General features: G+C 41.0%; 1 protein-coding gene across 1 annotated transcript; it reads left to right on the forward strand.

Annotated features, from left to right (window-relative positions):
* Positions 1-879: 879 nt before the first annotated feature.
* LOC121330615 (transmembrane protein 114) lies at positions 880-16827 on the forward strand. Its single transcript, XM_041277255.1, has 4 exons — positions 880-1193; positions 1362-1436; positions 13313-13450; positions 15372-16827. The coding sequence occupies exons 1-4, from the start codon at positions 905-907 to the stop codon at positions 15599-15601; spliced, it is 732 nt and encodes a 243-aa protein (XP_041133189.1). The 5' UTR covers positions 880-904; the 3' UTR covers positions 15602-16827.
* The last annotated feature ends 493 nt before the right edge of the window (positions 16828-17320 follow it).

Consider the following 17320-nt stretch of genomic DNA (forward strand, 5'->3'; position numbering starts at 1 on the left):
CTGTCCGCACAAGATTAAGCAAACAATCGCCCAGCTTCATTACTCCAGCTTGATTAATGCTTCCCTTTCTGAAGTGCTCTCTGGAGTCGTTATCAAGACCTTTAAATCTCCAGACTGACCATTCAGCCAACAGTCGGTGTTTCACAGCGAATCAACTATCTCATCAGCAAAGGGGAATTATTATTATTTTTGGTTTTTGGGTTTTGTTTTTGGTGTAATCCCTTTACTATTAGAACATTTACCATTCAATTTTGACATTTGTGCGATTGCAAGCAAAAAACCCATTGTGGCATCTGTCCAATCGTCACAGAAAAAAAAAAAACCACCAAGCACACACAGACCTCATCTATAGCCCTGTCGGTTTACTAGAGTGATTTAAACTACTCACAACCCCCCGAGACAGCCACTCTTCAGCCAATTCAATTAACATCACAGAACACGCTGAAACAAAAAATACATAGGTGAAGTGTTGAATGTGTCCAGCGTGTGCAGGGCAAGGTTCAGAAAGAGCCTCGGACTTCTACTGCATTGAAATAAAACTTCTACTGCATTGGTTACATTGTAAGTTTTCAAAACAATAATTTAACACTTTTTTTTCTGTGTCTAGGCTACTGGATTAATATAACCCTTATAAACCCATGGTGTTTCTGCTTATCATTTCTGCCCTTTTGCCACGCATTCCTCACGGTTATATTACGCATTGTTTTATATACTTTCCCCATAGCTTTCCAGAAAAGAAAACCTGAACCTGTTTACATACACAGTAACCCTAATTGAATTTTAAAGCGCAGTCTTAAGGTCTGATTAACTCCGCCCTCTAGTTCACTACCCTACAAGCAGCTCCGCCGGCTTTGCCAGGCTGTTGGAGAGAGAGAGAGGCGCGCTGGAACGGTGAGCGGCGCAGATGCGCTCGGCTCAGCAGCCCTGGCTGCGCCTGGTTCTGTCTCACTCAGCGTTTGGCGAGGATCTGAGTCTAAGTGGCGATTTACGGTACTTGCGTCACCAGCCTGCCACGATGAAGTTAACTTTGAGCGCTTTGGCTATTTTCGTTGCCCTAGTAGGTGTCTTGAGTTTCGTCTTTCTGGTAGTGGCCATTGGCACTGATTTTTGGTACATCATCGATGCTTCGAAATGGGAACACAACGCCTCAACCCACCTGAGCTCTCATTCAGGACTGTGGAGAACTTGCAACTGTAAGTCGAAGTTATCTGTACTTGAAAAACACAAGCACGCATTGGATTTCAACCTGGAAGCAGCGTATTATTGTGTCCTGTAGTAAGACCACAGTATTGGTTTTAAATGTTTTAATACAATGCCTAGAACAGATCTGATGCGGTTTGCTTCTGTGTTTTATTTTGCAGTCAATGGCTCCTGTTCGTCTTTCATAAGCCCGTTTGGGGCTGGCAACTTCACGGACTCCCAGAGACAACTTCTCAGTAAGAATTATATTGATTTAATTTGTACTGGTGTATTGTTTTCATAGGAAACTTAATAAAAACGATTGTTTTGTATAGGGTTTTCATCTGGTATTTGTGACAGCTTGAACTTTGAATAATAATAATAATAATAATAATAATAATAATAATAATAATAATAATAATAATAATCCAGCCGCACCCTCCTTTTGCGAGCGCTAGCTCAGAGGTAGCACATGCAGTAGTACTGTATCTGAAAGGTTTATATAGAAACCACATCCTTCCTTCTGTCTTTCAGTGTGACTCCTGTTGTGTTTGTGTTCCAGAACCAGAACTGAACAGCAGGTGGTTCTATATACAGTAATGGGTTCAGCTTGAAACCTATGATTCGAAAAATAAAGAGCTATGGGTGTTCCATACTTCATTTAAGGGTTCCAAATTAGAAGCCTCCATTTCGGAACCCCTAATTCGGGTTCTATTAGCTCTAAAGTACTAAAGTGGTATTGTTTTGCATTGAGCTCATTTTTTCTGTATTGATAATAGGGTTAAAGATGTATTTGCATATCTAATAACATTATATATAACATTTCCAATACGATAGTCACTATAGGACGAGGTGCCTCCTTCAATGCATTCTAATGTAGGACATTAATGATATAATTGGACCCCAAGGTCAGATGAACAGTTAAAAACCTGGTGGAAGGAGCACAACCCAGGAGTGGAATGGACTGCAGTAGATAGCAGCATTGGTAGGAAACAGCAGCACTCCCAGTCCAGGTCTTTGTTCCAACCGTGACATTAAATATTTAATTGAACTGATTGAACAGGCCCTGATCATTTAATTATACCTGTTTAAGCTGGACTTGAGCAGCGCTCTCCCTGTGCTCTACAGCATCTGTTTGAGTCCTCTATTGCACTTGTGCAGAATCCTTTATCATCCACGGCATTGTCTTTGAATTTGTTCTTGCATGGGACAAGCGACACAGTTTTGCAAATAAATCAGGAACAAATGTGTATGTTGACTATCATAACTGCTTTTATGTTATGTGAAAAAAATAAAGAAATGAACTTATTTTGCATGGCCTGGGTTGTGATGAGCATTGAAAAGCCTGTAATTCATCTTTGTAGTGCCGTGATACACTTCATTACCCTCGATGCTATTGAAGATGTTACTGATTTATAATTTATGTACTCTTCTCTGCGCCAATGGTAAAATACCGTGCAAAAATATTGTGGTAAACTTTTGTAAGGGTAAGACTGACCTCTGCTTAGGGTGGTGTGCAGAGGCAACGTCTTAGAGCTGGATGTATCTTACAGTACTAAAACATGAATAATTGTCTGAAGTAGGGGCTGTGCAGTTCAGACAAGCCTGTTTGCATTAGAATATGATCTTCAAAACAGTGCTATGAGATCTGTACAGAAAGTGTAGCACATCCTCCGAGACAGCAGTGCTGCTTAATGAGGATGGGCAAGCTGAAACCTGCCAGGGACTAGACCCTTTGCAGTCCCTGTGATTTTACAGGCAGCAGAACCTGAGTAGCTGTGTGAGGGCTGTGTCTGTGTTATTAGGGGGTTGTGAGCAAGTCTACCAATTCTAGTGAGTTTCCGTGACCCCCTGACATCATGTCACTGTCCGTTCTGCTAGCATGCAGTGCCACAGTTCCACCTATTGACGGAAATGAACTGCGCTGCTCTCTATCTGTAATCAAAGCGCACAATTTTGCCATGATCTTCAAGAAGAAGGAGAAGAAGGAGAAGGAGAAGATGGAGGAGAAGGAGAAGATGGAGAAGGAGGAGAAGGAGAAGCAGAATGAGAAGAAGGAGGGGAAGAAGAAGACAGAGTAGAAGGAGGAGAAGGAGGAGGAGAAGAAGATACAGTCTCCCAGCAACAGGCTGATGTTAAGAGAATATCCCCCTCAACGGGGTTGGCAGAATGAAAGATAACAATGGTAACAAAGACACTCATGACCCTGTTAATCAAAGATCTTTTTAAAAGCAGGGACTCCGCTACCCAGATTTAATCTCATCCCTATTGAAACGGAATGTATTGAACTCAGAGCCGCACTCGGTTTAATTCTGTTGTAAAAAAAGGGTTTTGCAGAATAATTAGATGATTAGAATCCTGCAGGCTGTGGACTTGTCTGACCATTGGGAACATGTCCTTTGTGACAGATTACATCTACGAGCTGAAGCATAGAGATTTAGAAAATTGAGTACATGTAGCGGCTGAATATTCATTTCCTTTGATGTCAGTATATTACCCTGCTGAGTGGAAAGCCATCATCCATGCCCTATCCTTAATGATGATGCTTTGTCCACTCTGCTGTCCTCCATCTCTATACCCACTCACACCTGACCTGTCAGTGCGGCAGGCCTGTTATATTCAGTGATAAGTGGATTAATTAGGCATTCTTCTTTTCTGCCAGTTAAAAGGTTTTCAGCTGCTGCCCTTCAGGAGATGGGAGAGTGTTTAGATGTGGACAGTGATGATCATTCATTAAATAGCACCAGTGGATTTAATATAAACCCCAAAGACTCCCGTGCACAGTTCGAGGCTCTGCTCCCTTATGAAACTATCTCACAGTAATAACATAATGACGGTCCGTGAGCAGCTGTTTGGTTCACACAAAAATAACAGCGATAGCCTTCTGTTTTGGTGTGGGGGGGAGGTGCAGGGATACATTGAAAACGTAAGAAGTAGTAAATAACATCTAGCTGCAGCAGCACAGGACAGGCGGCGTGCTTGGTTCACGGCTCCCTGAGAGAGGACACCTATTGAAGTGGAGAGCACAGGGGCCCAGGGGAGCTGTCTGGAGGAGATAAGGACAGATATGCAGTGATAATGGTGTTGACCGTGGGTCATGGTGTGTTTGTTTTTGTGCAGGCCCAGGTGGTGGCAATAAAAAGCTGTCTGTTAGACTCACGGCATAAAGGCCGCTTATTTTAGGATGCTTTTTTTGAATGAGTGCACACTAAAATCAATACACCCTGGTAATCCGTCCCTGGCTCCAGTTAAATAGTGCATGCAATGTTTGTTCCTGTATTGGTTGCCTATGCTTGTGGTCTGTTAGTATGGTGATGCATTGGTAGTATAATGGTGTTCCAAAGGGTGTTGTAACCACTGCATATCGTATAGTCTCACACACAGGAGTGAGTGCTTGTGTAGTGAAGAGTGCTGTTATGAATGAGACAAGCCGACGATGTGACAAATCTAATTCCAAGGCTTCAATGATCTCTATTATGAATGGTACTGTCACAGCTTACCATGCTGATGGACAGTAATGCAAAGACTTCTAAACTCCTGAGCCCTCCAGCTTTGCAATTGTGCTCATCTTTATCCGCAGGGGTATCGTCAAGTAAATGGACTTGTCAGGTCTTGCATCTTCATAATGGGGAAATGGGACAAAGATCTGGGGTTCAGCCGAGCGCAAATTAAATAAAAGCGCAGCATTAATAATAATTCATTTTTTATTTTTTTATTTTTATTTTTTTTATAGTTAGTGTGCTTCTGTTTCCCACACAGGTCAAATTAATCTTTAAAACCCCACGCTGTACCTCAGCTATTAGAGAGCTGTCTGAAACGATATACATCTTCTAACACAAGGATGAGAGACACAGGGACAGCAACATAGACAGCAGAAAGCTCTCGCTTTCCACCTCTGTATTTAAAAAATGAATATGCTATTTCTGTGCAACTGTTCTAATTCCCGTTAGAGATACATGGATGTTCAAGGCAGTGATATAATAGGCTTTGAGTGATGAGTAATCCTGCTGGTTTTTACTGTACATGTGTACATGTGACTTCAGTGCTTGTCAGTTGCAATAGGCAGCATGCAATGCTATGCTGTAACAAGGAATGGACTGATAGCATCTGTAAAAGAGATTCAGAGCAGGTCCTGAAGCTCTGCGTACATCTCCATAAAAATCAATCGGGGTGGTACTGGGGTTGCCAGGTTCTCTAATACCACTGTGGGGACACTGCTGCCCTCAGAGGTTGGAACATCTAGTCAAGATCTTGTAAATAAGTCTGTGTAATAGGCAGATTTCTCTCTCTCTGTGTCTCTCTCTCACTCTCTTTCTTTCTCTCTCTCCTTCTCTCCCTCTCTCTCTCGCTCTCTCGCACTCTCTTTCTCTCTGTGCTGCTTTTCATTCCCTCTGTTTTCATCAAGGCTCTGAAAAGACTGCAAGAGATAAGAAGTGATCAGCTGTCCTCCTGTTAAAGGTATATTGATTAGCTGAGCCCCTGTTAAAGATATATTGATTAGCTGACCTCCTGTTAGATATATTGATTAGCTGACCTCTTGTTAGGTATATATTGATTAGCTCCTGTTAGATATATTGATTAGCTGACCTCTTGTTAGGTATATATTGATTAGCTCCTGTTAGATATATTGATTAGCTGACCTCCTTTCTCCCCTACTCAATCTCATATGACCTGCAGCTGAAGCTGAGTTAATCGACTTGGTGTCTGTGTAACTCCTTAATTAGCATCAATCCTTGTTATGTATGTATTCTTTTGTCTGCTGAAACATTTCAACACAAAACTTCAAAGGTAAAGAAACTGCTTTCAGTGATGTTCAGCAGACGATCTCCAAGTCAAATGTCACCAGCAGGACTGCACAGAGCCCCCCTGCCTACCTCGCTCGGCTGCTCATTAGAGAGAGGGAGGCTGCAAGTACTACTGATACTTGAGCTTCAGAAGGGAATTGTCAGGTGTGATCAAGACTGCATCCGTCCTAATGAGAACAGTGGCTTCATTACGTTTCGTATTAGCAAATCCAACCATTAAAAAGGCTGTGGCGAGAAGTGTTTTAGTTCTTATCTGTTAACGTTTTGTGGAATGTGCAAACGATAATAATGAATATGCCTAACAATAAAACAAGCCCTTGATTATTTTAATGTGTTTTATTATTGTTCTTATTATTTGTATCGTTGTTATGATGGTGAGGACGATTATTATTATAAATCCTTGCGGTCCTCTCTCCCACAAGCTGACACAGAGACACCCTGCACACAACGTGTTAACTTCTGAGGCTGGCTCTTCAAATGGTACTTTTGAATGGTTCAGTATTGCTGTATTTCTCTCCATTGAGCGCTTAGTGAAGGAGCATGACCGCAGTTTTAATAATGTGTACAATACAATTGATGAAAGAGAGAGAGAGAGAGAGAGAGAGAGAGAGAGAGAGAGAGAGAGGAGAGAGAGAGAGAGAGAGAGAGAGAGAGAGAGAGAGAGAGAGAGAGAGAGAGAGAGAGAGAGGAGAGAGAGAGAGAGAGAGAGAGAGAGGAGAGAGAGAGAGAGGAGAGAGAGAGAGAGAGAGAGAGAGAGGGAGAGAGAGGGAGAGAGAGAGAGGGAGAGAGAGAGAGAAAGAGAGAGAGAGAGAGAGAGAGAGAGAGAGAGAGAGAGAGAGAGAGAGAGAGAGAGAGAGGAGAGAGAGAGAGAGAGAGAGAGAGGAGAGAGAGAGGGAGAGAGAGAGAGAGAGAGAGAGAGAGAGAGAGAGAGAGAGAGAGAGAGAGAGAGAGAGAGAGAGAGAGAGAGAGCGAGAGAGAGAGAGAGGGAGAGAGAGAGAGAATGTTTTCCTTTGCATCTTTAGTCTCCTTGAAAAGGCAGCAGTTACCATTTGAATGTGGTCTTATATGTATAAATGTATAGAAAGATACTGTAATGTTGGGGATTGGATGGAAATTGCTCTTACAATACCATGCAAAGAAAAAGAGACACTGAGACACAGCAGCAGTTACTGATTGTGCAGTATGAGTAAAGAGCTTACTGATGCAGTCTGGCCTGGTCATGCATTTGACTGGGTGATGCAGTCTGGCCCTGACCTGCCCGTATTAAACATCACTGATTCTGAAAACTGCAAACACAGAAACAAGCACGTATTAAAATAGCCTGGTCCCCCTTCCATACCACTTTATACACTGGCCCAAATTTATAAAGGGGAAAAACTGACCACAAAAAAACACGCAATGTGCCTGTTCAGCACGGCCGCACTCAGCGTCAAAACTTTTATAAGACTAATTAGGTAAAGCAGGCGATTCTGCAATCAACCAATTGAAATACCCCTCACCGCAATTAGCGATGGATAATTACACACCTCTCACAGTAAATAGAGGGTTTGTCCATCACCAGGACAAAGGAATAAAATATGGACTGTGCAGTGGCTTCTTAAACAGATGTACCACTTCAGAGTTTGTAGTCCAGGTTGCTTATGCATTACGATGCATCATCCAGTTACTGTGCTTCATATAGTAGTTCAACTTCTTATTTTGTATAGAATAGTTCCAGGCGTATAGACTTTTCAAACTTCAGAAACAATCCGTTTTATTTACTTGCATCCATGGCAGTCAAGGGTGGATAATCCTTCCATTGTTGTACAGCAACAATACAGCTGCATACGGACAGTCTTCAGTTTAAATACGACTTATAACTTCTGAAAGTCTTATGCAGTTACAGCTCTCCTATTTCTTATGTTTGTCTGTATTTTTTACTCTATGTATGATTTTAAAGTGTATCTGTATGGTATATATGGTTGATAAACTGTACTTGCTCTAGCTACAAACTAACTGAGTAGTCTGTCCCGCTGTCCTTTTTTTGCCGTTTTCTTTCCAACTGTAATTTAACAAGACTGCCTGAACCAGTAGTTAAATACCAGAATGCCATATTACAAAAATACATTCTGTAGACATTACTGAAATAACAGTGGAGATGAGCTCTCATTGTACATGAGACTTTTTCTTTCGAGCTCCTCAGAATATCGTTCCATCTTTTCTTTATCTCCTCCGCATTTCTTTTAATAATGCCTACACTCTAGAAATAAAGGCTCTCGTTAGATCCTTGCTTTGCCACTGTGGGGAGACCTTTTTAGGTTCTTCTAAGAACCTTTTCACATGGATTCTGTATTCTCTATTTGCAGACTTTCTGTTTTGTCATGTAAGCTTTGATACATATATTGAAAATTGAAGTTTGGAAAACAGTATGGTACCGGTATTATAAACCGAAATTTACAGACTGACTTGATCAGAAGGGTTAAAAAATGAGCTCTTTGCAAAATGTTATGAAATGTTTCTTTGTCCTTGAAAACAATGCTGCAGACAAGTCTCCCACATCACCTTGCCTTGTATATAGCCTACTATCTGACTGCCGCAAATTAACACCTGCTTTTCAGAGTTCTGTAAATAATCAAGCATATACAAGGCCTGCAATTACCAGCAGCTTTAATAGATTACACAGAATATTTAATAGACCTCCGGTTTCATTCAGAAAGGCCCCAGAATTACATACGCATATACAGAATTACATATACAGAATTACATACGCATATACAGAATTACATATACATATACAGAATTACATATGAATATACAGAATTACATACGCATATACAGAATTACATACGCATATACAGAATTACATATACATATACAGAATTACATACGCATATACAGAATTACATATACAGAATTACATATGCATATACAGAATTACATATACATATACAGAATTACATACGCATATACAGAATTACATATACATATACAGAATTACATACGCATATACAGAATTACATATACAGAATTACATACGCATATACAGAATTACATATACAGAATTACATATGAATATACAGAATTACATATACAGCATATACAGAATTACATACGCATATACAGACCAATATGCATATACAGAATATATACAGACTACATTACGTACAATGTATACAGAATTACATAATGCATATACAGAATTACATGCGAGATATACAGAATTAACATGTACAGAATTAACATGCACATATACAGAATTACATATACAGAATTACATATGAATATACAGAATTACATATGCATATACAGAATTACATACGCATATACAGAATTACATATACAGAATTACATATGCATATACAGAATTACATATACAGAATTACATATGCATATACAGAATTACATATATACAGTCTATACAGAATACACACGCATTATACAGAATTTACATATACAGAATTACATACGCATTGCTCCCTTTAATGTATCTCGTACGTATTAATGTGTCATATGAATATACAGAATTACATATGCATCAAGGGCTAAAGCGCACAGACAGATTGCCCCTGCAATCCACGTATTAATTGTGTGTTTATGCCATTGTGTGTGTTTCATAAATCTCATCCAAGAATTCAGAACCCTCAGCTCGTAAAACATGTGCAGTCCTTTTATAAATCTGGGCCTAAATGTATAAAAATGTGTAAAATGTAGAACTTTCCCTGGCTGGTAATTTCACACATTAGAGCAGAGCACAGCGGAAGTCTCGCTACAGGAAGACTATGCCACCACAAAGACACCCCTGCAATGGTTCAGTTTAGCAGCAGCTTCTTTACACAGACGCAGTAAAGAGCCAGCGGACTTCCTTAGAGGATGATCACATACAAATGACCATACTGACTTCGCTGGATGCTGTGAGGATGTGATTGAAAGGGTCGGCTGTTTGTTTTGTGACACAGTTTTCTATTTTCTATTGCGAAATCCATATACATAGTTAATGTTAATGTTGGCAGTCCTTATGGGTGAATAATTTGCTTTCTGTGCTTTTACTGCAAAACATGTCCACGAAATAGACATTAATCTTTTCATGTGAGCAGGGTACTTATGGAATGCAACAAATGACTAATCACGCATGTCTTCATGATCCCCCGCTTCGTGCTGGTGCTTGTCTACAGTACTCCAGATTTTGCCATCTCTGTTTTTGACACAGCATGCTGCACTGATGGGTCGAATGATTCTTGGTGTTAGATCTCCCTCCCGACCTGCGAGGGTGCTGTGTAAAGGGAACAGAGTACCCTGGACTATATGGCATGACAGTTTATTCCCAGGGTTAGGTGGAAGTTGGCCATCTAGAAAAGGGGCAGAGCTACGGTATCCAAACTCAATGACCCAGACGAGAAACGACACGGCATCCGCGGATTGGAGGAGCGGATGTGCTCCTTAACCAAGGGGTCATGAGGATATAAATAGGGGTCGAAGTGAAAGTGATCTGTTCCTTTGGTAAATGGTTAGAATCAAGCCTAAAAGGAGAAACGGTGATTAAGTGTGACTGTTATATTTTGTTCGTTTGTCTAGTAAACTGTTTGTTTGTTTGTTTTATAAGACTACTAACACGATCCGAGGCTGCAGCCACAGGTCAGCATCAAACCCGGACACCAGCACTTGCCTTTCTTTCATGGAGAACTGTCTTTTCACTACGAGCATTGATTCACTCACTGTAGGACATGTGTCTGTGTTTTGTGTTACGTGTCTGTGTAAACGGGACTTTTGGTTGCGGGTCAAACCCGGGGATTATCAATAAAGTGATACACGCCGCTGTATCACTTTATAACATTTATTATTTACAGGTGTTTTTTCTGATAACTCTGGACATTGTTAACTCAATAAACTCTGTTGCACCTGTATATCGTTGTCTGTCTGTTCCTTCCACACTGCAGGATTGCCTTCACCTGCACTCACTTACCCACTATGCCACAGACCTACAGTAATTAGTGCACACAAGTCCTTGATTGAAACTACACCGGGAGCTCAGTAAAGACTCGCTAACAGAACCATCTTCACATTCCGAACACAGCCAGGGACAAAGTTCAGAGAGAAACTACATTGCAGTCTACAATTTAGACAGCACTTCCCTGCCCTGAAGAACACTCATTAATATTAATCCTGCAGGCTAGCGTAATCCTTCATAGGGAAATGCATCTCAACGTTTCAAGGGTATTGGTGCTGTGAAGCTTCGTTCCCTGTCAGTTCTCTGGTACTCAGAATGGAACACAGTGTAACACACTTTCTCTTCTGAAGATTACCAATTAGAGAATAAGCAGATACAAGTAATATGGTACGTGGGTGAGAGATCTCATCAACCAGGCAGTGCAAGCCAGCTCCAGACCTATTGCTCTGCAGAGGGCTCTTGTGGGTAAACTTCAAGCTAATGAACCTTGTTTGCCTGGAGCTGCAATAATGACCCTGGTGCATTTGGTTGTTTTCTACTTTTTATTTTTTTTAATGAGAAAATGCTGTTCAATTTACCCCTCCCTCCTCCCCTTCCTCAGTCTTGTCACTTTCCTTTACCCTGAAAATTACAAAGAGTTCGCAGCACACAAGCCACTGGATATAGCTTGAGATGTTCCTTCTTTTAAACAGGCTCCTTTGTCATTTCAGCATTACATAAGACCTATATACAGTGACCAAGACCTCACCTCGATATCTTTGTCTGCGTGTTTAAGTGTAAAGATGTAGGTTCTAAGTGTGTTTCAGTTAAACTGCAGGACAGTAGCTGTGGAACTAGCAATGCTGGGTAATCATGTTGTGGTTCTCAATTGCAGGCACTGAGAGCAGAGTGCTGGCCATGGTACCAGTTTACAATGACAATGCTGTCCTCCGTACTGGCAGCCACAGTGCAATCCCTCTATATGGACAAGATACCCTGCTAGTGTGGGCTGCAGGCTACATGCCTTCTTTGTTTAGTTGAGCTGAGCCCCTATAGCCTGCTCCCTTTCAGTTTCCTTGTCATTAGAAGACATAGTACAACACACTCTGAAAATGTCCAGAGTCATATTCATATATGTATATTGTAATTCCTCTGTCAGGGATCGCGGGCTGCATGCGCTATGAATTTACATTTCTCTCCACAAATCATTTTTAACAAGGTGTTCAGCAGAGACCTGAACACAGCATAGCACATTTTGATATCTCTGTGCCATTCATTTTCCAGTGCATGCATTCCTGTCTTTTAATATTTAAAATGACACACGCTTGCAGCTGTCTGTTGCTACAATAGCAGTTTTTAATTGATAACTTTACAACTTCACATCTCTCCAACGCTGTTGCACCTTACCCAACACTTGTAGCTACATGTTGACTTACAGGCTTGCTAAGAGACTGCAGATTCCTGTTCTCACACAGCTGCTGGGTTTGATTCTCAGAGAGATGCTCACATGCAAGCATAAAGACAGGGGGTCCACTTGCGTGCAGACATCTCTTTGATAAGCAGATCTGTATTGTCATCTTTGCAGACGCCTATGTAGATTCAAGAGAACATGCAGAGAAAAAAGGTTTCGTGAAACTGAAATTAGTTTTACAGGGAACTGACACAAAAAAACAACATGAGGATAGGCAGCTTTTCACTCCACTTGGTTGGTTTGTTCGCTGCTCTGCCGTCTGCCCTTGTCAAAACCTGTGGTATGGTAGCAATTAAAGTCACATTAACACAAAGCACAAAGAAACATCGCACAGCATTCAGTACCTGCAATATTATATGCTTGATAATGGCTTTTTTTTTTTGCAATGCTTCATGGTTATTTGTCCAAGTAATAATGAAATATGATTTCCTCAGCCTCACACGATGACATTTTTAATGCAGCTGGAACAATTGGGTTCTGCGTCAGAGTGCTGGCAAATATGTTGTTGTTTTCCAGACCTGAAGGATTGTTGCATTGGTAGTGATAGTATTCTGTGACATTCCCATGGTTTCCATTGTTCTTCCGAGCTCTCCGGGGGAGGGGGTGTCTAGCGTTTGTTTTCACATTAAATTAATTTGAGTCAAATGGGATGGTTTAATCCATTCCCTTTTTTCAGCATCCTCTAGTGGCTTTATGTAACATTAATAGGACAAGCGCCTTTTGTTTGTACAACAAAAGAAAGGCTGCGTTTTTAACATAGTCACCTTTAGTCGTTTATTAGCTGGGGAATGCAGCTGGGTGTATTCAGTACAGCAGTACCCTGGGAATAAAAACGAACAGGCAAATAAAAATGTCAAAGTGGTTTGGGTTGCTCTTGCAGGGGATGCCTGGTGCAAGCGACAGTATGTAATAAACCCTGCTGTAATGTAACAGTGTGATGGCTTTGTGTTTCAGACATGCACGGAGCGTTTGTGGTGTTGCTGCCACTGAGCCTTATCCTGATGGTGTTTGGAGGAATGGCTGGCTTCATCAGTGTCCTTGCCCGGGCCTACATGCTGCTGTTGATGACCGGAGTTCTCTTTCTTTTCGGATGTAAGCGTTCCCTAGCTAGCGGCTTCTTCCGCGCGCAAATAGTTCATTATACTGTTAAACCTGGAGTGGACTGGCTCGCCACTCCCCTGCACTGGCAGAAACGTTTGTCAACTTGAATATTACAGCAAACCTGTATACAACGTGCACAAATCTGCATGTTCGCAAGAATGCATTTGATGCACAAAAAATGGCACCAAGGTGCCTTTTTTCTGCCATTATCATGTGATGTATATTCTTAGAGATGAGGGAAGCACACATTTAAATATGACTTAATCCATTACTATAACAGAGTCAGAAAAAAAAAAAAAGTATAATATAATATATATATATATATATATATATATATCTATATATATATATATATATATATATATATAATATATATAATTGCGTGTTTTGGGGAGGAATGAAAGACACTGAAGACACTGCAAAAGACTCCCGGTGCAATTGTTTCTCATTGAATTATATATGTTTTACTTGAGCATCTGTGTAAATGTCTTCAGCCAGCTGAGCTGAAGCACTGAATGGTTTCCTTTTTAGTTCATTAAAGATGCATTTATTAATCTCACTGAGGCTCAATCCTTCAGGATAACAAACTAATTTAGCGTCTTCTAAATTGCTCAATGGGAGTGCTCAGAAATGTTTTAATAGCCATAATCAGAAAACAGCTGTTCCATAGATTGCTATCGACAGGAGCTGCTCACAGCAGTGGTGTATCTGAAGACTGGATATCACCGAGAACAGTCATCAATAACAAGGCAGGGAGGACGGAACGAGTGGGTAGCTGTGATTTCCTCCAGCTGTGCATGAAGCCCTTTGACGCAGGAGGAGAGTAGAGCTGTGCCTTTCTGCGCGGTAAAAACGGACGGTCAACCGATAGCTGTAATTGCTTTATTTATCACGCACACGTGTATCGTACTTGTGCAACACAGAGATGCAGACTGTTTGTCACTTAAGGCTGTTCTTTATTATATATGTTTTTTGCATTCTAATTTGATTTGTGACACACAGGAGCGAGCACGCTTGTTTGTTTATCAGTGCCATTCCTGATGCTTTTAAAGTTGAGTGACAGGTCTGTCTGGAATCCGTTTCATGCTGTGTCTTGGAAGAAGGTTTGATATCAGAATTGTGTAAGCAGAGGGAAGGTAAATTGATTCTATTGACATCATTAAAGGAGAACGCGTTTCTCTTTTTCTCTCCTAATGGTATCATTTGTCTCATATTGCTCAGCCTTGAGTAAGCTGATGTTTTAAAAGCATTGACGTCACATTCATTAGTATCAGTTACAAGCAATGAAAGAAGTGTTAACTGGCAAAACACAAGTACTGTACTACAGTAGATGCAATATTTAACATAACAGTAGTAGGGCTAAAATGACTTCCCCTTTAATGGTGTTTTTAATCACCTTCAGTGGATCCCAGGGGTCAGGTATTTTTAATTGCGTGTTTTTTAGTTAAACTTTTTAGCACGCCCCGAACTCATATCTTTGACATCAAACACATGTTGTCTATCACTGATGCCAGCGTTGTCAAAATCTGTATAAACTGATGCCTGCCCTTTATGAGAAGATGCTTTCTAGAGTCTAGACTGTATTAGTACAATTATTCCCATAAGGTTTCCATAGCAATATTGCTCTAATTGGTATCTTCGAAGTACGTCAGCCAATTCAGACAGCTCCTCTGCTGTTTCGTTATGGAAATGTTAATTTGTAAGGGATCACAGGTTTGTGTTTTTTTTTCCTTGCAGGTCCATTTAACATATTTCAAATAAAAGTATAAAATCAGGCAGAGAAACACAAGGTGTTCAGTATAAGAAATAAGAGACCAGTAAGAAAGATGTAAGAAAGAGGATTTTAAAGTCTTGATCGGCACTCTTTTAATCTGAATGTGCCTAATAATAAATCTCGTTGTGTTTGGTTCAGCTCTCGTCACCCTTGCTGGAGTGAGCCTGTACGTTGCCTACTCCGCGGCAGCATTCAAGGAGGCGCTGTGTCTGTTTGGGAGGAAGAAGCTGGAGAGCATCGATATCCGTTTCGGCTGGTCCCTGGCTTTGGCATGGATCTCCTTCATCGCAGAACTCCTCACCAGCGTTGCATTCCTCCTGGCTTCCAGGATCGTGTGGCTGAAGAGAAGGCAGGAGCAGGGGATATGAGAGGACAGCCTGATCTCCCAAGCAAAACCCAACAACCTTTAAACCCGGCAGCTTAGGTCGCGTTTAAACTCTACTGTAGTCACTGCCTTGGCTGGTTTCACAGACCCTGATTAGCACTAATATTGCACTTACTGTATCTAAGGCAGTCTGTGAAACCGGTCAATCTATGACTTCATCCACAAACACAAGGAGCAACTTGTAAGCCAAATCTTTTGAATCCTAGTCTGACCAATTGATATAAACATGCGGATATTAACCCATTAAGTGCCATTGTCCTCATTGGAGGACAGGCTCATTTATTCTGCGCATATAGCATATGATGAATTTCTTGGTGTTTTTGTCTATCCACAGTGATGATAAAGCTACGTTTTTTATGTGTTGTGCTTCAGCCCCCGGCATTAAATTTCACTCGTCTGATTATACGGGCACGTCTAACGTATCTGTCCTCAAAATAGGACGCAGCAGTTTGTAGCCGAAACGAAGGCTTTCATATTTTTTTTTTTTTCTGTGAAGAAATGTCGATTTTGAATGTATCAAATTGCATAAATAAAGCTTGTGTTCAGATTTTTTTCAAGGAAAAATATATTTGGTACCTAAAGGGTTAATGTCCTGCATAGAGTCGAAAACTGATTGAGTGCGTCTCGTAGTGTTGGGTCCTGATACTGACCGCAGGAAGGGAGTTTATGGTTTTGAACGATAGAGGGAATGACGTTTAAACTTTTGAATGCAATCTGTTTAAAGAGATACTAGACATCTAGTACAGAACTGCAGCAATGTTACGCAGCATTGTTTTTCCACACACAGGCAGCTCAACACTTCTCATTAACTCCACGCTGGGTTGTCAGTTTAGTGTCCTTAGCTCCAGTGTGCTATGCTGTGTTTGTTATGTTTGAACCGCTAAGGAATTGTAATCTGTTGCTAAGATATTGTGTCATACACCCAGTGCCTTTTCAAGCTCTATCCTTTGCATCTTGTATTTATAAAGTGTCTGGATTTTTTAATTAAGAAACCCAAAGCTGTTGTAAGGCGCTGCTCACATATTGTTGTAAAGAGCAGTGACTGTCTCACAGGTTTTTGTTTGATGTTTTTATTCTGCATAAGCAGGCTGTCAGTTCTTGTGTGGTATGTTCTGGAGGCTTTTCGATTAGAACGTTTATTTTTTCTTTACTTTTCCTCACTTAACAGACCAACAATAACAATAGGCGCTCCGCGTGGAGTGCAGGATGCGCCCTATAGCCTGGAGGTCGCCGGTTCGAGTACAGGCTATTCCACTGCCGATCGTGGACGGGAGTTCCCAGGGGGGGGCGCACAATTGGCCGGGCGCCGCCCGGGGGGCACCACGCACCGGCGACCCCTGTAGACTAGCCAGGCGCCTGCAGGCTTGCCTGTAAGCTGCCCAGAGCTGCACTGTCTTCTGACGCTGCACCTCTGAGGTGGCTGCATGGTGATAATTGGATATTATAAATTAGGAGAAAATAATAAAAAGAAAAATTGGCGACTACTAACTTAAAAAAAAAAAAAAAAAAAAAAAAAAAACATTGTAATGAATTTCTAAATCTTTACCACACTACAGAATAAATCCCAGTAGCCATAGTTATGAACTCATATAACAATTCCCCATAATAAAACATAGTCAAGTGTAATCAAGCACAGGGAAAGCATGGTAAAGCATTGGTAAGCTTTGCAAAACCCAGAGAGTGTATTAATAAACATGTCAAA

This window comes from Polyodon spathula, chromosome 18 (genome assembly GCF_017654505.1).
Source record: "Polyodon spathula isolate WHYD16114869_AA chromosome 18, ASM1765450v1, whole genome shotgun sequence".
NCBI classification, from domain to species: Eukaryota; Metazoa; Chordata; class Actinopteri; order Acipenseriformes; family Polyodontidae; genus Polyodon; species Polyodon spathula.

What these genes read in the sequence shown, in the direction of transcription:
- LOC121330615 (XM_041277255.1), top strand. Translation starts at nt 905, where the DNA reads ATGCGCTCGGCTCAGCAGCCCTGGCTGCGCCTGGTTCTGTCTCACTCA. An exon ending in ACTGTGGAGAACTTGCAACT is followed by an intron (nt 1,194 to 1,361) that starts GTAAGTCGAAGT and finishes TTTATTTTGCAG; the next exon opens with TCAATGGCTCCTGTTCGTCT. An exon ending in AGTTCTCTTTCTTTTCGGAT is followed by an intron (nt 13,451 to 15,371) that starts GTAAGCGTTCCC and finishes TGTTTGGTTCAG; the next exon opens with CTCTCGTCACCCTTGCTGGA.